At 46.9% G+C, this 24,613-nt stretch overlaps 1 protein-coding gene across 1 annotated transcript in view; it reads left to right on the forward strand.

Annotated features, from left to right (window-relative positions):
• The window catches only part of LOC135874576 (cytochrome P450 2D14-like), a 38,857-nt gene extending 16,733 nt beyond the window's left edge, over positions 1 to 22,124 (forward strand). Inside the window, exons 2-9 of the mRNA XM_065399453.1 lie at positions 7,141 to 7,312; positions 8,601 to 8,753; positions 10,329 to 10,489; positions 10,621 to 10,794; positions 13,041 to 13,182; positions 15,255 to 15,442; positions 16,467 to 16,608; positions 21,946 to 22,124. Of these exons, the coding sequence (XP_065255525.1) occupies positions 7,141 to 7,312; positions 8,601 to 8,753; positions 10,329 to 10,489; positions 10,621 to 10,794; positions 13,041 to 13,182; positions 15,255 to 15,442; positions 16,467 to 16,608; positions 21,946 to 22,124 (1,311 nt within the window). The remainder of the gene's footprint in view (positions 1 to 7,140; positions 7,313 to 8,600; positions 8,754 to 10,328; positions 10,490 to 10,620; positions 10,795 to 13,040; positions 13,183 to 15,254; positions 15,443 to 16,466; positions 16,609 to 21,945) is intronic.
• Positions 22,125 to 24,613: the final 2,489 nt, after the last annotated feature.

Genomic DNA, 24,613 nt, shown 5'->3' on the forward strand with positions numbered 1-24,613 from the left:
GTTTGCGGATGATACCAAACTGGGAGGGATTGCAACTGCTTTGGAGGACAGGGTCATAATTCAAAATGATCTGGACAAATTGGAGAAATGGTCTGAGTTAAACAGGATGAAGTTTAACAAAGACAAATGCAAAGTGCTCCACTTAGGAAGAAAAAATCAGTTTCACACATACAGAATGGGAAGAGACTGTCTAGGAAGGAGTACGGCAGAAAGGGATCTAGGGGTTATAGTGGACCACAAGCTAAATATGAGTCAACAGTGTGATGCTGTTGCAAAAAAAGCAAACATGATTCTGGGATGTATTAACAGGTGTGTTGTGAGCAAGACACGAGAAGTCATTCTTCCGCTCTACTCTGCTCTGGTTAGGCCTCAGCTGGAGTATTGTGTCCAGTTCTGGGCACCGCATTTCAAGAAAGATGTGGAGAAATTGGAAAGGGTCCAGAGAAGAGCAACGAGAATGATTAAAGGTCTTGAGAACATGACCTATGAAGGAAGGCTGAAAGAACTGGGTTTGTTTAGTTTGGAAAAGAGAAGACTTAGAGGGGACATGATAGCAGTTTTCAGGTATCTAAAAGGGTGTCATAAGGAGGAGGGAGAAAACTTGTTCACCTTAGCCTCTGAGGATAGAACAAGAAGCAATGGGCTTAAACTGCAGCAAGGGAGGTCTAGGTTGGACATTAGGAAAAAGTTCCTAACTGTCAGGGTGGTTAAACACTGGAATAAATTGCCTAGGGAGGTTGTGGAATCTCCATCTCTGGAGATATTTAAGAGTAGGTTAGATAAATGTTTATCAGGGATGGTCTAGACAGTATTTGGTCCTGCCATGCGGGCAGGGGACTGGACTCGATGACCTCTCGAGGTCCCTTCCAGTCCTAGAATCTATGAATCTAGGAATCTGCCCTACATGGGCTCTTTGCTTTTAAATTAGCTTCCCATACGTAGCCTGGGCCCAGACTCCACTTAAAGGGACCAGCAACCCCATGACACCTCTGCACTGACATTCGTTCGTCTACATGGAGCTATTTATCTAGGTTTCTCAGTTGGTGCCCAAAACCACAGGATCTGAGGGCCAAGTATCTGAGTGTCATTTGTCCTGTGGGGAGGCAATCTCTGTTCCCCCGTAACAAGAGACTGACTTTTTTGTTCTAATTCAATATAAAGGTGCACGAGTGATAGTGAGCAGGGGCTTGTTTACACTAGAAAGTTGTAGTGCTTGAGGTCTACTAGTATAGTTCAAGCAGTACAACCCCCCTAGTATGGGGACAGTCCTATCAGTATAACGGTGCTTTATACCAGTACAGTGAGGGGAATAAGCTATATTGGTGTAAGACACTTGTATGAGGCTATAACTGTGTGCACAGTAGAAGTTGTGCTGGGACAACTATTAAGGGAGATGTAAATAAATGCATCCCTACCCAAAATAGTTATAGAACTACCAAGAACTGTGTGCAGACCAGGCCTTTAAACGTTAGGAAACACCAGAATGAAGGTTGCTTGTACGACCTTAGCACGGTGTCGTTGTGCATATGTCTTATGATACAGATTCACAGGTGTGGCCTTGGGGTCAGTTCCCTTCCCCTCTCTGCATCAGTTTCCTCCAAACTACCAGGGGAAGTGGTGGTTTCTCCATCTCTTGATGTCTTCCAATGAAGACTAGATGCCTTTCTGGAGTGTGCTTTGGTCCAAAACTAGCCACTGTGCTATACAAGAGGTCTGTGCTATCTAGCCACTGTGCTATACAAGATGCTATACAAGAGGCGGGGAGGGGAGGGGTCAGATTATATGATCTAATGGTCTCTTCTGGCCTTAAAGTCTAGAAATCTCTGAAAACCGGAGTGTGGCACATTGAGCAGCCTCTGATGTTTTCATGAGTAGCCTGATTAATCCCCAGAGCTAACAGTGAGTGTGTGTGTGTGTTTGTGTGTGTGTGGGGGGGAGGGCGATACAGGGGGAGCAGCTCAAACATCCAAAGGGGCTGGCCAGGAGCAGGACATTAGCCCCACAGGGCAGGGGTGGGTGTGGCAGTGACATCACAAGGGCCTTTTGCAGCACCTCGGCTGATTGGTGAGAAGAGGTTGGGAGGCGGTGACCTCACAGAGAGTCCATGGCAACGGGCAGGCAGGACAGGCTGCATGGCAGGGGCAATCTCAGAGACCCCCCTTGGTTTGCTGCAGCCAGTCTCCTTCCCGAGGTCTCCCCTTGAGGCCTGAGGTAGAATTCAGGTTCAGGTACGTGAGCGCGAGGAGGAGCCTCTTCGGAGTTTCCCCCTTTCCCACTACTGATTTAGCTGGAAACAGCCGTCCCTGTTGAGAAGGTCAGAGCCTCAGAGCGGTTTGGAACCTGTTCAGCCTGAGCCATCTGGTGCCGGCCAAATTCTAGGCATGGAAAACACTAGGTTAAGGTGGGAGAATTTTTCCCCCACTTAGGCCTTTGTCCCTTAGAGTCACTGGGGACATTGGGGTTTGTGTCTCTTTTGTTTTCCCTTTTCCCTTCTTCCCTCCCTCCACAGGCGAGGAGGGGGCTGCTCTTCAGCCCTCATTGTGGGAGGCCCTCACAAAGCCATGGGACAGGAAGAGTGCTCTGACAGTGATCCCCACTGGTGAGCTGGGCCATCCTTTGGGCCATGTGGTGAGACCCCTCAGCCTCCCGTCCCGCAGAGTCTCAATGCTGATTGGCTGAGCTGGGGGCTAAAGCTGGACCCTTTCTACTCCATCAGTTTACCTGACAGCTTAGAGAGTTAAACAGGCTGTAGGTCTCCTCCTGCAGCAACAGAACGGGCCTGTCCCAAGAGCCCCTCCTTGCCACTGAGTCCTGATGGCCTTTGATCAGGGCCAGGTGCCTGACAGACAATCATCTGCCCTACATGGGCTCTTTGCTTTTAAATTAGCTTCCCATACGGAGCCTGGGCCCAGACTCCACTTAAAGGGACCAGCAACCCCATGACACCTCTGCACTGACATTCGTTCGTCTACATGGAGCTATTTATCTAGGTTTCTCAGTTGGTGCCCAAAACCACAGGATCTGAGGGCCAAGTATCTGAGTGTCATTTGTCCTGTGGGGAGGCAATCTCTGTTCCCCCGTAACAAGAGACTGACTTTTTTGTTCTAATTCAATATAAAGGTGCACGAGTGATAGTGAGCAGGGGCTTGTTTACACTAGAAAGTTGTAGTGCTTGAGCTCTACTAGTATAGTTCAAGCAGTACAACCCCCCTAGTATGGGGACAGTCCTATCAGTATAACGGTGCTTTATACCAGTACAGTGAGGGGAATAAGCTATATTGGTGTAAGACACTTGTATGAGGCTATAACTGTGTGCACAGTAGAAGTTGTGCTGGGACAACTATTAAGGGAGATGTAAATAAATGCATCCCTACCCAAAATAGTTATAGAACTACCAAGAACTGTGTGCAGACCAGGCCTTTAAACGTTAGGAAACACCAGAATGAAGGGTGCTTGTACGACCTTAGCACGGTGTCATTGTGCATATGTCTTATGATATAGACTCACAGGTGTGGCCTTGGGGTCAGTTCCCTTCCCCTCTCTGCATCAGTTTCCTCCAAACTACCAGGGGAAGTGGTGGTTTCTCCATCTCTTGATGTCTTCCAATGAAGACTAGATGCCTTTCTGGAGTGTGCTTTGGTCCAAATCTAGCCACTGTGCTATACAAGATGCTATACAAGAGGCGTGGAGGGGAGGGGTCAGATTATATGATCTAATGGTCTCTTCTGGCCTTAAAGTCTAGAAATCTCTGAAAACCGGAGTGTGGCACATTGAGCAGCCTCTGATGTTTTCATGAGTAGCCTGATTGATCCCCAGAGCTAACAGTGAGTGTGTGTGTGGGGGGGGGGGGCGGGCGATACAGGGGGAGCAGCTCAAGACTGTCCTACATAAATGAGGAAAAGTTGAGGTGCCTTTATTATTCTTTTGTTCCACTCTTTCTTTCTATGGGGAATTTGCCAATGCAATTTCACTGTCTTCCTTTTAAACAAACAAACAAAAAAAAGGCAATGGCTATTGAAAATAGCAATTCCAGTCCTAATAACCACTGGGAAGCATTTCTTGCTCAATTTTATCCTACTTTTTCTATAGCAAGTTACAGTGGATCAGTATATTTGATTTGGGAGAAATGAAGTAACAGCTGCCAAAACTGAGCTTGAGCACTCCTGAATTTTGAGGTGTTCAAATCTGGAAGGCAGGTGCTGGGGGGGCTGTGGCTCCGCAGGGGAGCACGGCAGAATGTATGCAGCAGCGTGTCTGGCGCTGCGCGAATCCATACACGCTGGTCTGAGTGGCACGGTAAGGGGGCTGGGGGGTTGGAGAAGGGGTAGGGAGTTCCGGGGGGCAGTCAAGGGACAGGGAGCAAGGGGGGTTGGATGGGGCGGAGGTTTGGGGGGGCAGTCAGGGGCAGGGAGAAGGGGGGGTTAGATGGGTCAGGGGTTGGGGGGGCAGTCAGGGGACAGGCAGCAGTTGGATAGGCATGGGAGTCCCAGGGGTTTGTCAGGTGACAGGTAGGGGGTGGGGTCCTGGGGGGCAGTTGGGGCAGGGGTCCTGGGAGGGGGTGATCAGGGGACAGGGTGCAGGGGGGGTTGGATAGGTTGGGGTTTCTGTGGGGGGCAGTCGGAGGGAGTGGATGGTGGCAGGGTGGGGCTACCCTCCCTCCCCGTGGAGTGTCCTATTTTTTGAATGTTAAAATATGGTATCCCTACCTTCACAGTGCAGCTCTCCATTCACAGCAGCATGAGGTCTCAGCTACCTCACTCCCTCCCCCTCTTTCCTGTTGGTAGTGGCCAAGGGAATGATGGGAAATGTAGTTCTTTCCCTGCTCCAGGGCTGGCTCTATAGGCAGGGAGCTAACCAAGGAACTACAGCTCCCAGGGCCCCCTGTTGGTTCTCAGCTCCCATGCTGGATCCCTGCCGCCCCTGCAAATGGGCTGCCCCAAGCATGTGCTTGCTTTGCTGGTGCCTAGAGCCGCCCCTGAGCACAAGGAAGACCAAGGACAGGGTAGGCCCACTGCTCAGTGATGAGGGAGAACACACACAAACACACACACACACAAACACACACACACACTCACTGTTAGCTCTGGGATCAATCAGGCTACTCATGAAAATATCAGAGGCTGCTCAATGTGCCACACTCCGGTTTTCAGAGATTTCTAGACTTTAAGGCCAGAAGAGACCATTAGATCATATAATCTGACCCCTCCCTCCCCCCGCCTCTTGCATAGCATCTTGTATAGCACAGTGGCTAGATAGCACAGACCTCTTGTATAGCACAGTGGCTAGTTTTGGACCAAAGCACACTCCAGAAAGGCATCTAGTCTTCATTGGAAGACATCAAGAGATGGAGAAACCACCACTTCCCCTGGTAGTTTGGAGGAAACTGATGCAGAGAGGGGAAGGGAACTGACCCCAAGGCCACACCTGTGAGTCTGTATCGTAAGACATACGCACAACGACACCGTGCTAAGGTCGTACAAGCAACCTTCATTCTGGTGTTTCCTAACGTTTAAAGGCCTGGTCTGCACACAGTTCTTGGTAGTTCTATAACTATTTTGGGTAGGGATGCATTTATTTACATCTCCCTTAATAGTTGTCCCAGCACAACTTCTACTGTGCACACAGTTATAGCCTCATACAAGTGTCTTACACCAATATAGCTTATTCCCCTCACTGTACTGGTATAAAGCACCGTTATACTGATAGGACTGTCCCCATACTAGGGGGGTTGTACTGCTTGGACTATACTAGTAGAGCTCAAGCACTACAACTTTCTAGTGTAAACAAGCCCCTGCTCACTATCACTCGTGCACCTTTATATTGAATTAGAACAAAAAAGTCAGTCTCTTGTTATGGGGGAACAGAGATTGCCTCCCCACAGGACAAATGACACTCAGATACTTGGCCCTCAGATACTGTGGTGATGGGCACCAACTGAGAAACCTAGATAAATAGCTCCATGTAGACGAACGAATGTCAGTGCAGAGGTGTCATGGGGACTCTCGCCCTGTCAGAGTTCAGACAGCCAAACAGATGGAAAATTTTCCTGTGACTTTGTTTTATTTCCTTCATTCAGCTTCCAAGTCCACAGAACAGGCTTCCTTGCACATGGCATTTCCAAGGTGCGATAGGCCCATTAGCCAATCCTTTGTTTGCAATATTCCTTGACCCAGCTGATTTTGACAGCCCTTCTTGATGGGGTGAAGGAGGATTCCTGTGCCTGGGTTCACAAGTTCAGAGCAGCCATTTGCAAAGTTATAAAGCAAAACTTACATATTTTCTTATGGTGCGGAACAGAGACATTGCAAGTGAGATTAATGCCTGCAGCAACTCACAAGCATTTCACAGAGTCTAAACACTAAATACATTCTTGTAAGACTAATACCTATTTTGAGCAAACTAACATATAGGTGAACTGGTCTGGTCTCAAGCGATGAGTTTGTTAGTTCTTAGCTAATGCCTGCAGCCTGGGCAAGAGCTGGCACCTCATTTGCCAGCATCACAGCAAACGCCCTCCACCGCCCCCAATCCCTTATGTCAGTAATTTTTATTTTGTGTGTATCTGTAGCCAGCATTACTACACCCTCTGTGATAATATCAGATTTCATAAACTAAGCAAGGTTGGGCCTGCTCAGTACTTGAATGGGATATCTCCTGTGCAAAGCCATGTGCTGCAGGAATTAGTGTAGAAGGCTCTCTGTGTCGGTGGTTAAACCAGTGCCACACCATGGTTTTAAGGAACAATGTACGCTTGGGTCTGTTATTCTTGAAGACACCGAAAGAGATCCTGACTGCTGGTAGTTGTTAAAGACCCCACGTCACTTTCACAAGATCCCTGGCCAAATTTCAACTTGGTTAGTTACGTTCTGTTGACATAAACTCTTCCTGCACCTTCAGCTGACAATGGTGGTATTCTTCTCTCCCTGTGTAAGTGGCTGTGTAGTGCTGCTGTGAGTTGTTCCACTCCAGAAGTGGCTGCACATCAGTGATTAGCTAACAAGCCCAATAGAGTGCTCTGAGATCCTTCGAAGTTAGAGAGCGTACAGAAATGCAAGATGATTTTTTCAGGCTTGCTTTCCAGCAAATTTAAGTGTCATCTGGCTTCCAACAATTTATTTTCCCTTTTTCTTTTCTTGGCAGCTGAGTAAAAAATATGGAAATGTCTTTAGTCTTCAGAACTGCTGGAGTAATCTGATAGTAGTGAATGGATTCAAAGCAGTAAAGGAAGCATTGGTCCAGAAATCAGAGGACTTTGCTGCCCGACCATACTTTCCTATATATGAGCACTTGGGTTATGGAGAGAACGCCGAAGGCAAGTACCTTGGAAACTACCATAGTTCTCTGGCAGTGTTGCAGGGGGACTGGCTTTATCATTTGAGCTCCTGGAGAGGTTAAAGGGGACTTAAGGAGTGAACTGCCTCCCTTTCTTGTCCCTCTGCTGATGTTGCTTTTGCTGAAGTCTTCCCCTGACACTACCTCTCATGAGGAGGAAGTCAGGTTAGATGAAAATGGGGAGTCTCCTTCCCAACTGCAGCGCTGCAACAACTACTAAGACGTGGCCAGTCTGAAATGTTCAGTAGAATGTACATGCTAATCAATACCGATTGGCTGCCATTGTCAGAACGGGCAGTTTCCTATCCCTCACCATATGTATGTACCTTCCTCGGCTTGTAAAAGAAATCACCTCTTTCTGAGGAACCTCCAGGACCCAAGAGTGAAAGTGGGGGAGGGTAGAAAGAAATGCAACCTAAAAGGGAGGCTTGTTGGGCTGGAATAATCTCGGGTTATCCCAAAGCACTTTCATAACAAAGATTAGAGCTGGAAAAATATCTATAGAGTCACATTTTCTCAACCATGGGCAGTGTGTGAACCCCCCATTTGGGGAGACTAGTCCCCTGCCCTGCCCCAAGCTCCCTACTGCGGCTGGAGAAGCCCCGCCCAAGCCACCGCCTGCCTGAGCCACCCCGAGCCCAGGCTGGCTGGAGGAGTTCTGAGTCCTCCCACTGGCCCGGGGCCATGGCGGGGAGTATTAGCAGAGGTTTGGGGAGGCTTAGCCTCCCCCAGCCTCCATTACGCACCACCTATCTTCTCAAAGTCACCCTGGCCCATACTCTGGCCAGTGCTGGGATGCTCCCTATAGTATGTTCTCCAGTGCTTTGTCCAATCCAATCTTAAATGACTTGTGATGGGGCATCCATTAATTCCTTTGAGAGACTATTGAGTAGTTTAATAGATCTAATAATTGGGAAATGTTTTCTGACATCCAACCTGAGGCTCACACCCTTAGAGTATAGCATGGCTTATCTCCATTAACTACATCAGGTTATACCAGGTGCGGATCTGGCCCTGAATTTCATGCCATTACTCCTAGCTATATCTTGGAGCTCCCTGAATAATCCCTCTCCTTCTGCACTAACCACCTACACCTCTGAAGGATGCAATAATAGCTCCCATTAGTTGCCATTTGGCCAAGCTATACTTGGTTCCTTTTATCCTTCCTCAGAAGCCAGTCCCTCCAGCCCTATTTTGTTGCTCTCCAGTGAATTTTGCATAGTGCTTCCCAGAGGTGATTATGTCTCTTGTTTATTAATATTTTCCAGGGTTGGTGCTTGCAAGATATGGTCATGCCTGGAAGGAGCAAAGGAGATTTGCACTCTCCACCTTGAGGAACTTTGGGATGGGAAAGAAATCCCTGGAGCAACGTGTGACCGAGGAAGCTGGATTTCTATGCTCTGCGATCTGTTCTGAACAAGGTTTGTAGCATCAAGGGAGATGGGGCAGGGGACCAGTGTGACTTCCATACATAAGGAAATGAAAGGATAATATGATAGCCTGACAGATGTTTTAACGTGAGAGTTTGTGTTGGGAAGTAAAAAAACCAAACAAACAACCCAACATCTCCAATTGAATGTGCAAGGGGAATTTTAGGTTGGTAGAATGTAATTACCTCAGCTGGAATCTGGTGAAGGCATCAACACTAACATGCTTCCAAAACATGCCATGAAGTCTTTAAGGATATCACTTTTATGCCTCAACTAAAAAATGTCTGTAGCAGCCCAGTAACATCTGTCTGTACACAGCAGGCACGGGTTCAGTACTGAGGCAGAGATGAGTACTGTTACCGGCACACAGTTCTCTGTTACTCCCACACTCTAGAGGCACCCACTTTACCCAGTTCTTAGGGCTCAAGATGTAACCCTCTTAATTTAGACACCCACCCTTCCCCTATTCCTAGGGCTCAGAGCGTACTGTTTGCGGGTTTGCAAGACCTTTTACCCATGAAAGAGCCTTACACAGTAATAATCTCTATTTATTAACAATTACCAAGCAGAATACACATGCTAAGCATACAGTGCTATGCTCACCAATCCTGGTCAGGCAGGCGGACTTTCCCCCCGTTGGCCATGCAAGGGCAGTCTTGTCTGGATTCTGGTTGCTGCATGTCACGGTCGTGCAGAGGATTCTTTGCAGCTTTGATCTTAGGCTGTGTCTTAGCGGTGAGTTCTTCTTCCAGGTCTTTCCTCCTTCTTATCCTTCTGTTCCTTCTCTGCTGGTCTCCTTCTTGGACCCCAGTTTATATAGTGAAACTTGAGTCCTGCTTAGCTATATTAACCAATCATTTTACTAACCAATTCTAACATATTGTAACAAAATTCTCTAACCAATCAGACCCCGTCACCTTAACTAATTTACACCTAGCAAAATTAATTATGTAACAGACAAAAACAAAGAACCAGACAGAGATCATACACACAAACAATAGAGAAGTGGGGACCATAAAGATAAAACAAGAAAGAAATGAGGATTTGACAACCACAACTATTGATAAGTGATTTCATGCCAGACAGGATGCTATCAGACTAAGTTTTCTTTAACCATCTTAAGATCTGTTTCTTTATCTGGTGATAGTGGGTGCTATTAGGACAGGATCGCCTTCTTAACAGCCCGATATTACATTGTTTTAATGTATTTTAGATGGAATGTGAGGATGTGACTTCTTAGCTAATGGCTGCTGCTTCCTAATATGGCTGCAGACAAAGGCCTTATCCCTACAGTACCACTGACTGAATCTGCAGCAGCACAAACCTGAAATTCTTAAGTTTTCCATGGTGGTCTCTCTTCCAAGTATTGACCAGGCCCAGCCCTGTTAGTATATGAGGCATCTTTAACTTCCCCAGGTTACATGAGCATGGACTTTAAACTGGTTTGTTCCATAAGCAGTCTTGAAATGTTAGAGGTTCTTGCTCAGTATGTTCCATGCAGCGAGGGGCAGGCTACAATGATGTTGTGACTCCTAATGTCTTTGGTTGGTCCTGTATGTTTTTCAGGTCGTCCTTTTGATCCACATTTTCTTATAAACAACGCAGTTAGCAATGTGATCTGCTCCCTCGTCTATAGTGAGCGCTTTGACTATGACAATAAGAAATTTCAGAGGTTGCTGCATTTGATTGAACAGGCCTTGAACGAAGAAGGTGGATTCCTGCCGCAGGTAACTCAGCACGTATAATTTGGTCGGTAAGAAGCTGCCATTTGATTGATCAGGAAGATTGTAGTTTAGTGATTCTTTTCTGGGAGCCATAGGGTGTGGTTTTCTCTCTCTCTCTCACTGTATTATCTTAGCTCCTTCTCGTAGTACCTTGGCTGCTGCGCATCCCTGGAGTGCCACAGAGCGTCTTCCGATCCCAAAAGGAGGTCCTGGACTTCACAGATGAGCTTGTGAAGGAGCACAGGACGACCTGGAATCCTACCCAAAAGAGAGACTTCACCGATGCTTTTCTACAAGAGATAGAGAAGGTAGGAGGAGACGGGCAGGTCTCTTTGACTCCGTGAATATATTAGTGATGGGAACACTCCCTGTTAGCTTCCCTCGTTGTAAAGTTTCCAAGCAAAATCCTATTGCTAATAGAACTGCTATGAACAGCTCCCTGTTCTATTTCTTCTGGTTTTCCCTTATCTAGTGAGTCTAATGAGTTCATGCTCAGAAATCAGCTGAAGAATAGGCTGATAGTTGGAACTTTGTACTGAGGCAGTGCCGCACTCTAGTGGGTGCCGTATCTGGGTCCTTCGCTCTCTTGGCCGTGGAACAGCCCTGACATAAGCCGACCATGTACAGTTTAGAGACACTTTTTAATCGTTTTGGCAAAGATCACAGTGAAGACTTCCTTCATCCTCCCAAGTCACAGCTTCGTTCAAAGGCAGGCTGCTGGGAATTCCATGGCTGGAAACATGTTCCAGAACAAAAACCTGATCTGTTTTTATATCTTTCTAGAACAGCGGGTTGCAAAATTGAAACAATGAAACATGTCGCTTTTGACAACATTTCATTTAGAAAAAATCAAAATGAAACATTTTGATAGGCTTGAAACATTCTGTTTTGAGCAACAGAGGGTCCTGTGGCACCTTTAAGACTAACAGAAGTATTGGGAGCATAAGCTTTCGTGGGTAAGAACCTCACTTACCCACCAAAGTTTATGCTCCCAATACTTCTGTTAGTCTTAAAGGTGCCACGGACCCTCTGTTGCTTTTTACAGATTCAGACTAACACGGCTACCCCTCTGATACTTGACATTCTGTTTTGAGGTTGTCAGAACAGCACATTTCAATTTTTCATTTATTTTGTGGTTTGTTTTATTTTTATAGTATTTTTAAAATTTTGATTAACCTGAAACCTTTTTTTAAAAACTTTCATTTTGTGGGAAATTTCTAAATGTCAACATCTTGTTCTGATTCTTAAACAAAGCAAATTACATTTTCATTGGCTCTTAAATAGTATATTAGTTATTGCCCATGTTAAGTCTACATCCAAATTTATAGAATTGCTCTGAGAAAATCTAGATAAGAAACCCTTATGCTACTACATGGAATTTCTGACCCGATCTAGTGTGAGTGATCACACTAACCTCTTGTAGTTGCAGAGGCACAAATCTCTAAAACTGACTGGAGACCCGCCTTTAACTATGGTGGTAAGACTGTGGGCAGAGTTTCCAGCGTGTATGCTGAGTGTACTGAGCAGCATCAGCCAGTGAGTGTCTGCCGTGCCTGGATACTCCTCCTCCTCCATCACCACAAGCTCTTTCAGGTGCCTTTGGCAGTGGTGCTGGAACTGGAACTGGCCGCAACCGCTGGCTTGAAGCAGTAACAACAAACACCAAATACATGGTTTCCATCATCCAGCACCCCTGGACTTTGGTGGGTCAGAAAGTGCCGCGGAAATGTCCACCAGTGCCTCACGGAAACTCTGCCCCATTCCTGACACAGGCGGGACAGCGCAAGCAAGAAAAGTTCTTGAAAAGGGGCCTCTTCCATGTTGCTCGGCAGGCAGTATTGGCAGGCTGGTCAAACTTCCTGTAACGTGCAGGATGGGCAGTAAAGCTTTCCCACAGTCAAGGCTAGAGCGGCCACATTCTGGGAGGGTGCTAGGGAGCCTGGGATATGGTTGGTTTGACTCGGGTCTGTCTGCTACGGTGTGGATGTCAGAGGTTCACGCCTGGCCTAGAATATTCTTAACGTAGGGTGAACAATCAGCATAGACTTCTGCAGGGGTAGTCAATAATTTCTTGGTCAAGGTATAGGCAAGGTCCCAACTGCAGAGAAAAATTAACAATAATAATAAGTAAATTAAAAGATTTCAGGGTCTCTTCAAAAGCATCTAGCAGTCCAGATTTGGCCTGCCGTCCACCTATTGACTGCCCCGGTGTAGATGCTCAAGCTCTGGGTTCTCTAACCCAGGGTCAGCTGAGTCAAGTGCCACTAACCCTGGGCTTATATTGCAGTTTAGACATACCCTGTGTTTCTGGAGCAGAAGGTCCTGAGCTTTATTCCGGATGAAGTCCATGGTGTGTGGGACACATTATTACCTTGAAATGTATGTGACCAAGGAGCCTTTACGGCGTGTGTTGTCATATGCACGTGTTATGCTGCACTCTGCAAACAATTCAACCTTTCAGTCTGAGAATATGAATTACCACTATCTACCCGTCTGCACCTCTCTCCCCAACAAAAATCCAAGGTCAAATCACGCTCTCTTTTGTTCCCTTCAGGCTAAAGAGCATGGGGGGAGCAGTTTCAGTGACAACAACCTTCGTATGGTAACAGTTGACTTGTTTACCGCTGGCACTGAGACCACCTCCACCACCCTGCGCTGGGCATTGCTGTACATGCTTCTCCATCCTGACATCCAGTGTAAGCAAGAGGACTGGTGGAGATGGGACCGGTTCTCCCAACCCTGCATCTTCCACTGAAATAGGGTGACCAGATCGCAAGAGTGAAATATCAGGACACATTGGGCGAGCGGGGGGCGGGGAGGAGACAGAGACAGGTGCACAGCCCTGACCGGAGCCAGAGGCACACTGGTCCGCCTGGCCCTGTGCTACCAGTGTGCCCCTTCCTGTTGGGGGTGGGGCCATGCTGCGCCACACAGCTCCCCTGCCCAGCGCCCGCTGGAGCCACTATGCCCAGAGCCGCCCTACAACCCTTCCACCACAAATGCACAGTGCTGTGCACACACACCCCGCCCAGCGCCCCCCTGCCCACAGCCCCACCACAGCTGCCCAGCACCCCACACACAACCCCCCACTCGCTAGTTTCCCAATACACACAGATTTCCCCTCCCTCCCTCCCAGTGCCCTTCCCCACAGCCCCACCACCACAACTAAACAATGCCCCACACAGACCTGCACTGCCCAGGGCCCTGACACACACAGACCTCCCCCACTGCCCAGTGCCCTCCACACCCTCACAGCCCAGCACCCCCCACAGTCTCCCAGACACTCACTCCATCACACCCTGCCCCCTTCTCTGGCCGCACTCACCAGCCCTGCTGGGAGGTCTCTGGCTCCTAGGGTGAGAGCAGCGAGGGGGGTCTCCAGACTCTCCACGTGCTGCGCCCGCCACAAGCGCGAGCTCCGTGGCTCCCATTGGCCGGGAAAAGCGCCAATCGGAGCTGCGGAGCAGGGCTTGCAGGTGCCGGCAGCATGCAGAGCCCCCCCACCCTAAGAGCCAGAGGGACCTGCCAGGGGGCGAGGTGGGGCGTCCCGGCGGGTCGGGTCGGGGGATGGGGGGGTGGAGGGCTCTCTGCCCGCTCCCGGCGCCTGCAAGCCCCGCCCCTGCAGCACGCGGCGCTCCTGCCAGGGGGCGGACCTTGGAGCTCTCCCAGGAGGCGGTAAGCGGTGGCTCCGGCGCTGTGGCTGCGGTCCCCGATATCGGGACAAAGGGCGTCCCGACCGATGTAAGGTCGGGACACGGGACAAGTCCCCTAAAATCGGGACTGTCCCAATAATATCCGGATGTCTGGTCACCCTACACTGAGAACTTCTTAGCATCTGCTGTCACCTTTGTGTTCTGGGCATATGACACTGCCGTAGCAACAGTCACAGCAGTGATTGGGGAAATAATTCCACTGGAAAACTCTGAGAGGGAGAGCAAAGATCTGTGGCAAGGAAGAGAGAAAGCCCCTGTTAAAGATTTCATTGTCAGGGGGAGCGCTCACCACTTTTCTTCATGACAAGTGCACTTTGAGAGTTACTTGGTAACTCTTCCTTCTCTTAGGGTCTCCGTAGGGATAAATGCTAACCTGCTTAAATGTGCCAACACCGGAGGCACAAAGTGGGTCAAATACCGTATGAAGAAGGTGGGATGTCTCTAACAATGAGCTTATTAACCCATAGCACAGAGGATGACTATGTAAATTGGGCTGAGTGACCGAAGATGAATGTGCTCTCCTTCAGCGCCTAATTCTGCATTCTTCTCTTTCCCACTGTCTACAGGGCTCACTTTGCCCCCTTACCCCCAACCAGGTAAACTCTGCCTCCCTTGCACTCTTGCTTTCAGGTGCTTTCAACAAATACACAAGACCTGATTGCGAGGTCAGGAATTAGCAGTTGGGAAGCAGAGCAGTACATGTCTGGGGTATCAAAGAGGCTTTCTGGTTGTGTGGAGATGAGAGAAATCAGAAGTTTGTCCACGCCCTCTCCTCACTGCTGGATATCATTCCTGACCTTTGACCAAGTGCCCCAGACACCTCCCAAACACTGCACCCACTTCTTAGAGATGACTCACTTGTAAACTGCTCAGTGATTGATAGGAAGGTGGCTAACAAACTCACAGAATATAAACCCAGCGCTGTACAAATAAACAGACAATCCCTGCCCCACAGTGTTTAAAACTTAAGGGTAAATCTGCAGGTTCCCCATTTCTACAGTGTTGATGTACATCATTATGTTATATTGAGGAGGATGTAAAGTGTCTTTTTCCAGGTAAAGTCCATGAGGAAATTGATAAGGTGATTGGCAGGGACAGGTCACCCAAGATGGAGGACCAAGCGAACATGCCTTATACCAATGCTGTGATCCATGAAACTCAACGTTATGGGGATATTGTTCCTGTTGGAGTGCCTCACATGACATACCGGGACACCGAGCTCCAAGGCTACTTCATTCCAAAGGTATCTATGGCCAGGCAGGGGATGCAGACATCTTCTCCCCTTGCAGACTTATGTCCTGAAGCTGCAGACATTCCATATGTGAATCTCCCCAAGGTTCCGTGCAGAGGGGGGTGGAGCACCAGGCCCTGAATCTCACAACCATTGTCGAGTTATCAAATGTGCAGTTTTGAAAGGGCTTGGGCCTCAGAGAGCCTTGTTTATGTGGCTAGCTCCATCTTCAACAGGTCTTTGGATATCTGAAAAAACAACAAATCGAGCTAAAACACAACTAAGGATTCTTATCATTACAAGGGAGACTGTAATTTTGTCTTGGGCACCTTATAACATTCAGTATATCTGCTTGAAGGTGGAGAAAGGTAATGCTGATTAACTGTATAGAAACTACCTGCTAGGTCAAGAGTTCAAATCCAGTACAGTAGCAACTAAAACTCTATTATCTGAAGGCTGTTCAGAGGCCACTGTGCATCTCAGTCCAGTTCCAAGTAGACAAGAGACAATGACGGGCAATTATTGCCTTCCTTGGTGACAGTCTCACTGGAGAGACCAAAGCCATACAATACTCAATTCCACTTTCGCCTTTAGAAGAAACTCCTCTAGCTCAGGTCTAAGACATGTGAGAGGGGAAAGATCTCGCTTTTTCTGTGAAGACAATGAGAATTGTAGTTCAGAGTCTCTCAATCAGAACACTCTTACCAGAGCTAAAATTGGGGAGTAGAAGCAATTTTCATCCCATGAACCTCATTAGACCCTGAAAACACCACTTGCATACTCTTAGTCTAGCTAGCATGCAATGTACAAGGGCGACAGGCTTCAGAGCATATGCCGTGCACTGGCGAGGGCCTTGAAAGTGTCCCACTCCATTGTGCTATGATTATACAATTAGGTATCTGAGGTGGGTTCTGTGCCTTCCTCTGAAGCATCCTACAATGGCCACTACTTGAGATGGGAAATTGAATGCAGAGGGACTTGCCTGTTCTGATGTGACAATTCTTATGTACCCCGTTTCTTCTCTGGGGTGGATCAGGGGATGACAGTCATCACTAACTTGTCCTCGGTGCTGAAGGATGAAACGGTTTGGGAGAAGCCGCACCAGTTCTACCCGGAGCACTTCCTGGATGCAGATGGGCAGTTTGTGAAGCGAGAGGCCTTCCTGCCTTTCTCTGCAGGTAAATCCAAGGGGAGGGGCAACTGGGAGAGGCCGTCCCTGTGGAATTGAGGCACAGTGCATGAGAAATGACCCACTACTGTTATGGAAAGTGAGTCTCCTCTAAAGCAAGATGTCCCTCTCATCATAAGAGCAGCTTCCTCATGTGGAAGATCAGTGCAGCGTGTGCTGAGCTGGGTCTGTTCTACAGTGCCCTGGTGGTACCAGTATATGCAACCTCTGCAAAATAACTCCCTCTCTCTATTTCTCCAGCGCAGAAACTCTGGCCTTGAAATGCTGTACTTAGGGTCAGGCCTTGAGAGCCTGAGCAGCTTGCCCCAGGGCCCGTGTAAACCACTCGGCCAAAGGGAAGCAGGCCTCTATTCTGTACTCTGCAGTAAATTGGGCAACCCTCACCTTAATTAATTCATTGCTCATCTTCTACCGCTGTAGTTATTTAAATAGAAAATAAACTTATTAAAAATCAATTCCGGTTGCTTATGTAACAAACCCACCTACCTAATCCCTGAGGAGCGCAGAACTGCCAGGTTAAGGAGGACCTTCGTCCCTTAAGCCTATACACCCATCCATCATGTTAGGCTGTGTTCTTCATGAGCATGCTGCATCTCCCCAGAGAAATTACTTCATACTCAATAGACACAGGGACATACTGAATGCAACACATTAATCGCTTCTGCACTATAACAAAAAACCTTAACTGCAAGCCCAGGAATCTGTTTAGAAACAGTGTGCACACAGGTGAGGTGTGTATTATTGGGAAAAGGATGAGGTCATAGTTAAGGATTTCTGTTAAAGCATGATCAAAATTGTTGTGTGCCACATACTTCTTTATCTGTTGCAAGGCACCCTGATCAAAGGAAGGCGTTTGTTACTGGAGGCCCTGGGATCACTGCAATGGGGTACATGGATCAGTAGGGGATAAAGGAGAGATGGATGTTCCCAGTTTCCCATATGCTCCAAACTCACCAGAGAGATGGGAAGAGGGAAATACTGATTCTCTGATAGACACCAAAGGAGGCCAGCTGTGGCTGGTGGAGGGGCTGTAGGGTCTGTCCTAACCCCTCTGGTCACCACATCAACAGCAGAGGGATTTCTGAACTGGTGGGGCACAGCCTCTGCCGGGCGTGTACCAGTGCAGCCCAGGAGTTCCAGCAGTGGGAAACGTGAGGGCTTAGACAGAAGGGTCTATGCACTGAGCAGTGTTATAGCTTTTCCACAGAACCTTTCCCAGTGACCGGATCACCTCCAAAAATCGACGAACACTTAGCAGGGTGGTTGGTGCTTTCTAGGTTTGTTTCAATGCAGCCAACCGTTTCAGTTACAGAGCGGGGTTGGTTAGTTAGGCAGCTACTAACGCATTTCCAGAATACTCTGCAGTACTGGGGCGGGGTTATCTGTGTCTGGGTACTAAACTGAGCTAGGTATTGGCTCAGTGGGTACATCTACACTTCAGACTGGGGGTGTATGTTCCAGGTTGGGTACACATACCCACGCTAACTCAGCGATAGCATGTAGGAGTGTAGCCACTGCAGCGTGAGCAATGGGAGGGATTGGTCACCCTGAGGATGATCCCATCGAAGATACTAGGTATCTACTCAGGTGGCTAGCCCCTCCCGCTGCTTGCGCCCCCCTGGCTACACTTCTGTTTTTAGCACACTAGCTAGCTCAGAGTGGAGGCACGTCTCCTCGAGCTGGAGATTACACCTTCCAGCTCAAAGTGTGGACGTACCCTTGGTTAAAAGCCAATTTTGATTTTCGTTTTATGATTTTATTTTAGTCAGTAAACAGGTAATTGAGCAGCCACCTTCCATTTGTGCCAAACTGCAGTGCAATGAGTGTCTCCCCTGCACTCTTTGTCAGTGCCTGCCTTTCACTCTCTGTGGAGCAGCAGTTCCCAAAATATGGCTCACAACCCCAAATGGGGTGGTGCCATCAGCACATGGGATCGTGGCAATCCTTTGTGTGCAGAGGACACTGTTTTACTCCTCCATGTTTTCTGGGGTTCCAGCAGGAAATAGTGCATTAAAACAGTGTCACATTGGCAAAAAAATTGGGACCCGCTGATCTAGAGCCTCACGTAATTCAAGAATGGACTTTTGTTAGCTAGCTCTGTATTTGTACCTTAGCAGCGCAAAGTACAACACCTCTACCTTTCCTATTTGCTCCACAGCCACACTAGATAAGCGTTGCCCCTTTCCAATCTGAATGTCTAGTTGAAACTAGAATTCTTTGAGGGGGTCAACAAGCATGTAGACAAGGTCCCTCACCAAGGCTCGTTAGCAAAGTAAGCTGTCATGGGATAAGAGGGAAGGTCCTCTCGTGGATTGGTAACTGGTTAAAAGATAGGAAACAAAGGGGAGGAATAAATGGTCAGTTTTCAGAATGGAGAGAGGTAAATAGTGGTGTCCCCAGGGGTCTGTACTGGGACCAGTGCTCTTCAACATATTCATAAATGATCTGGAAAAAGGGGTAAACAGTGAGGCTGCAAAATTTTCAGATAATACAAAACTACTCAAGATAGTTAAGTCCCAGGCAGACTGTGAAGAGCTACCAAAGGCTCTCTCAAAACTGGGTGACTGGGCAACAAAATGGCAGATGAAATTCAATGTTGATAAATTCAAAGTAATGCACATTGGAAAACATAATTCCAACTATACATATAAAATGATGGGGTCTAAATTAGCTGTTACCACCCAAGAAAGATCTTGGAGTCATTGTAGATAGTTCTCTGAAAATATCCACTCAATGTGCAGTGGCAGTCAGAAAAAGCAAACAATGTTGGGAATCATTAAGAAAGGGATAGATAAGAAGACAGAAAATATCATATTGCCTCTATATAGATCCATGGTATGCCCACATCTTGAATACTGCGTGCAGATGTGGTCGTCCCATCTCAAAAAAGCTATATTGGGATTGGAAAAGGTCAACAAAAATGATGAGGGGTATGGAATGGCTTCCATAGGAGGAGAGATTAATAAGACTGGGACTTTTCAGCTTGGAAAAGAGATGACTAAGGGGTGATATGATTGAGGTCTATAAAATTATGACTAGTGTGCAGAAAGTAAATAAGGAAGTGTTATTTACTCCTCATAACACAAGAACTAGGGGTCGCCAAATGAAATTAATAGGCAGCAGGTTTAAAACAAACAAAAGGAAATATTTATTCACACAACGCACCGTCAAGCTGTGGAACTCTTTGCCAGAGGATATTGTGAAGGCCAAGACTTTAACAGGGTTCAATAAAGAACTGGATAAATTCATGGAGGATAAGTCTATCATTGGCTATTAGCCAGGATGGGCAGGGATGGTGTCCCTAGCCTCTGTTTGCCAGAAGCTGGGAATGGGCGACAGGGGATGGATCACTTGATGATTACCGGTTCTGTTCATTCCCTCTGGGGCACCTGGCATTGGCCACTGTTGGAAGAGAGGATACTGGGCTAGATGGACCTTTGGTCTCACCCAGGATGGCTGTTCTTATGTTTGTCAAATTTTAGGGCCCTGGGGACATTCCAGTTGGAAGTAGAAATTGATGGAGTCAGGTATTTTCTTTGATGCCATCTTGTTTATTTATAATGAACGTACAAAGTCCTGCTCTCTGAACTCAGGAGGAACCTGTAACAAAAGGAGCAATTGCTTAGCTTATGGCCCAAAGCCTCTTTTGCCAACAGATGCAAAAGTTTTTTTCCTAGGGTCTCACAGCACTCACAGGCTTCTACTGCTTGTCCTTCTTGCTTTTGTCTCTGCCTCGCTCTGTTTTTGTCTGTTCTCAGTTTCTGTGTGTTCTCTCACAGACTCGCAACCCCCTTCCACTCGCGCTCTTGCGCTCCCCCCCCCCCAACTTGGTCACACTAGCAAGTGGAACTCCCTACCCACCTGATGCTAGTTTCTGGGTGGATTTCATTAGGCCTTGTATTAGGTGTAGCCCCTTAAGTATTTCTTACAACTATTGTAAGTGACAGGCACGTTCACACATCAGTTTGAATGAGGTTTTGAGTCAACCCATAACAAGGTGTGACTGGGGCATGCGGAGATTGCTCAATTAGGGCAAACTGCAACGAATGGGGCAGACAATCCCCAAAAGTGGGGGTTAATGTAATACTTAGATTCACCAAGCCAGCAACAAAACAGCTTCTACAATGCAATACCTTACTGGTTACCCAGAAGCCAAAATACAGTTCCCTTAATGCAACCCACCCTTGAGCTCCCACCCAGACACCCAAGTCTCCAGATACGATGAAGATTACTGAAAACCTTGTTCATCATATAAAAAGCTTACCAATCCCAAAGGATCGGACACATTGCCCACCAGGTTAATGAATATCTCAGATCTTACCCAAATACATGCTTACAGCCCATTCTTATTAACGAAACTAAGATTTATTAAAAAAGAGTGTGTATTGGTTAAAAGATCATTATACATACAATATATATATGTATCATTATACATACAGAGGTTGACGATATATATCTAAACACATAAAAACACAATTATTATCTATTAATATGTTTCTAAAGGTTGAATCTGGGTCAATTAGCCGGCTAGTTGTGTAACCCTTTCTGGCCCTGTGTTGCACAAGGTTTCACTCAGCTCATAACATGGTCTGACCCATAACTCATTCACTTCAGGTATCAGCTTATAGACTTCAAAGTTTCATTTTACTATCTTCAAAGAGAACAGTCCAAAGAGGAAGATGGGGGTGTTGTCATTAAGGTTCCTGACAACCAAGAGAAGGATTTTGCAGTGGCTATGGGAGTAGATTATGGAACCAGTGATGTCTTTCAGGCTGGCGGTGAGGTGATCCTGTTTGTACGAGTATCTAAAGGCATTTATTTGCCCATTTCGATTCTAGAAGGCAAGAATTCCACGGAGAGTGTATGGGACAGATCTTCAACTGGTGTAAATTATCATAGATCCTTTTACGTCAGTGGAGTTATGCCAATTTAACCAGCTGAGGATTTAGCCCTGTGTATTAGAGTGTCTCTGACCCTTTTGAGTCAGGCTAAGTAGGCAGTAATTCCCCTCTCCAAATCAACTGACAGTCCTAGGTTTTATGATTTCCACTGAAGCGTCTGGTGCTGGCCACCATCAGAGACAGGGAATTGGATTAAATAGAACATTGATTGGTCTGGAGAAGTATTTCCTAGTTGTTCCTGTTCACACAGGGTCTGAGAATAGGGAGACTCACCATCTGCTGCATAGGGAGGCAGATTCTCTGTTCACTCCAACCTGTGGGTGTGCAGTAAGGGTCTTACTCCTTCAGTGACTAGTCATTTACATGTGGTGTTGTATCCTCCTCCTCTCTGCCTCCTCCCTCTTTTCTCACTCCCACACTTGTAGGGCGTCGTGTTTGCCTGGGGGAACAACTAGCCAGGATGGAGCTCTTCCTCTTCTTCACTAGCCTGCTGCAGCATTTCACCTTCCATCTCCCTGAGGGCCAGGCCAGGCCTCGAGAGGATGGACACTTTGCCGCGACACTCACCCCACACCCCTACCAGATCCAGGCTGTCCCAAGATAAGTGCAGTGTTTTGCAAAGTTCTCCTCATATATTTTAGGAAGGCTGTAGTGCTTAACTGAAAGATGTTCCTACCCCGGCGGGAGAGCTTCTCCTGTCAGCATAGTTAATCTACCTCCCTGAGAGGCGATAGCTGTGTTGGCAAGAGAAGCTCTGACGACATAGCGCTGTCTACACAAGCATTAGGTCGGTATAACTATGTCGCTCAGGGGTGTGGAGTTTTCACACTCCTGAGCGACGTAGTTATACCTATATAGGCCTGTAGTTTAGGCCTGGCCTTAGTGTTGTGTCTGCTTCATTCTTTAACAGAGTCTCCTTGAGATCATCTGAAGTGATGCTATCAGCACTATTGGCCGTTTACCCGTCAGCACTGTGTAGATCCCTGTCGCGCGTTGGTACACATAGCAAATGTGTAACGGAATGCTCAAGATAGCGTGATTACATGTGGGTAGCAAGAGCCTGGCAGACTTGTCACTGCAACACATAATATGAGCTTATTGCAGCTGTTTAAATGGGAAACTCAGTGCTCTGAGCCAGCAGGGTGTGGTTTGGTTTTCTAGCACTTTTCCTGGGTATTCCTTCAGGGCCAAGCCAATGCCTTCTCCGAGAAGAGATTTTGAAGTACACTTCACATTTGCTTGTACATGCTGCAGACAATGCTATTGACAGAGATTTACCTGCATTATTTCAGGAGATTTGGTAAACAAAAATGGATCACATCTTCCACTGATCTAACGTGACTTCAACGGAGCAATGCCTATTTACGCCAGCTGAGGATCTGGCCCAATCTGTACTTTATAGTTTAGTGTAATTCCAGTTTTGATCTTATCTTTTTCTCTTTACACAAACGTAATATGAAGGAACCACATGTGTACAGTGGGGTCCAAACATGTGTTTATTGGAAATACGCAACATGCCAGGCATTCCTCCATGTACACATTGCTGCTCTGATTGGGTTCTGGCAACTTCTAAAAAAACCTGAACATGGGGAATGGAACAAAAAGGCTCACAAACTATTTAAAGGGTTATTATGCTATGCCTGTACACGACACCTTCCTTCCTCCATTACACACGTTCCTTTCACTTTCAGCCCAGAAAAGTGTTAAGAGGTTTCTATTCCAAAGAGACTGTGTTATGTTAGAGTAAAGCGACTATGGGAGGAATTGCCACTAAACTGTCTCAAAATATTGTGTTTTGTGCACGATAACCCTGTAATTTGCCCTTGCAAATGATTGTTATAATTTGTGTATTGTATACAAAATAGTAACATTATGTTAATAAAAAGAGGAATCTTTTATTCTTTAATGTTTATTACTTCCTGTCTCTTTAGTTCTTGAAAAGTGCTTGCCTCTGGTGCCTCATATCAAGTACACGCTCTATGTTACTGTGAGAAAGGAGATTTGGGCTGTGTGAATAGAAGTCAAGGGATGAGGGTGTGGTTATTTTGCTTGGGGAATTGCAGAGTGAATTGTGATGTAAGGTAGGGAACAGATCACATTCGCTGCTTGGCTAGATTATGAATAGTTCAGACAAAAAATTTGGTTTTAACCTAAAAGCCTCTTGTTCCCAAAGGAAAGCAGCTAATTTACACTTAGTTTCCCATAGCCCTGTCTAGGCTGTAGGAAGCAGAGACTAGCCAGCGCACATCAGCACTTCAGTCAAGTCACCTGTCCACCCACAGACTCCACAGCCACACAGCCCTGAGAAATGGAATAGATTGTTATCAAACTATGACATGGAGATAGTTCAGTGGTTTGAGCATTGGCCTGCTAAACCCAGGGTTGTGAGTTCAATCCTTGAGGGACCATTTAGGGATCGGGGGCAAAAATCTGTCTGGGGATTGGTCCTGCTTTGAGCAGGTGGTTGGACTAGACCTCCTGAGGTCCCTTCCAACTCTGAGATTCTATGAAAGATGATGAGAATATTTCCTTTGTCCCACTGTGTCTGCCTGGCCTGTTTAGAATGTAAACTCTTCATGGCTGGGACTGTCTCTTACTGTGTATCTGTACAGTGCCTAGCACAAAGAAACCTCTAGGTACTATCCTAATACAAATGATAAATCACAGTAATAATTACCGCATTTAAAGTAAAACTTAGACGCAAAGAAAACTATTGTTTTTTTGGATGCACAAAAACTTACTAAGGATGGTTGGTGCTTTCAGCTGGAAAGAGAATTTAGGTTTTACTCTGAGGGAAAAAAAATGTAAAAACCCTCAAATTCTTTTTGGCAGGAGGAGTGGTTTCCCTCACCCTTTAAGTTGTGTGTTTCCATCTGGGAGTCTTAAGGATCCCTCTGTTCATCCCTACTCTTTTGGGTACTCCCCTGTTGCATCTGACATTTGTCTGTCATGGATGAGACAGGATTCCCTTTGGACTCCCTTAAGACTAGTCCTTCATTAGCGTGCTACTGACTAATGCAGAGTACTTCCTGCCCTACGAATGGAACACATTGCCTCCAATGCAGTAAAGTTTACCAGCATACAGTAACATTT

The sequence above is a fragment of the Emys orbicularis genome, chromosome 1 (genome assembly GCF_028017835.1).
Source record: "Emys orbicularis isolate rEmyOrb1 chromosome 1, rEmyOrb1.hap1, whole genome shotgun sequence".
NCBI classification, from domain to species: Eukaryota; Metazoa; Chordata; order Testudines; family Emydidae; genus Emys; species Emys orbicularis.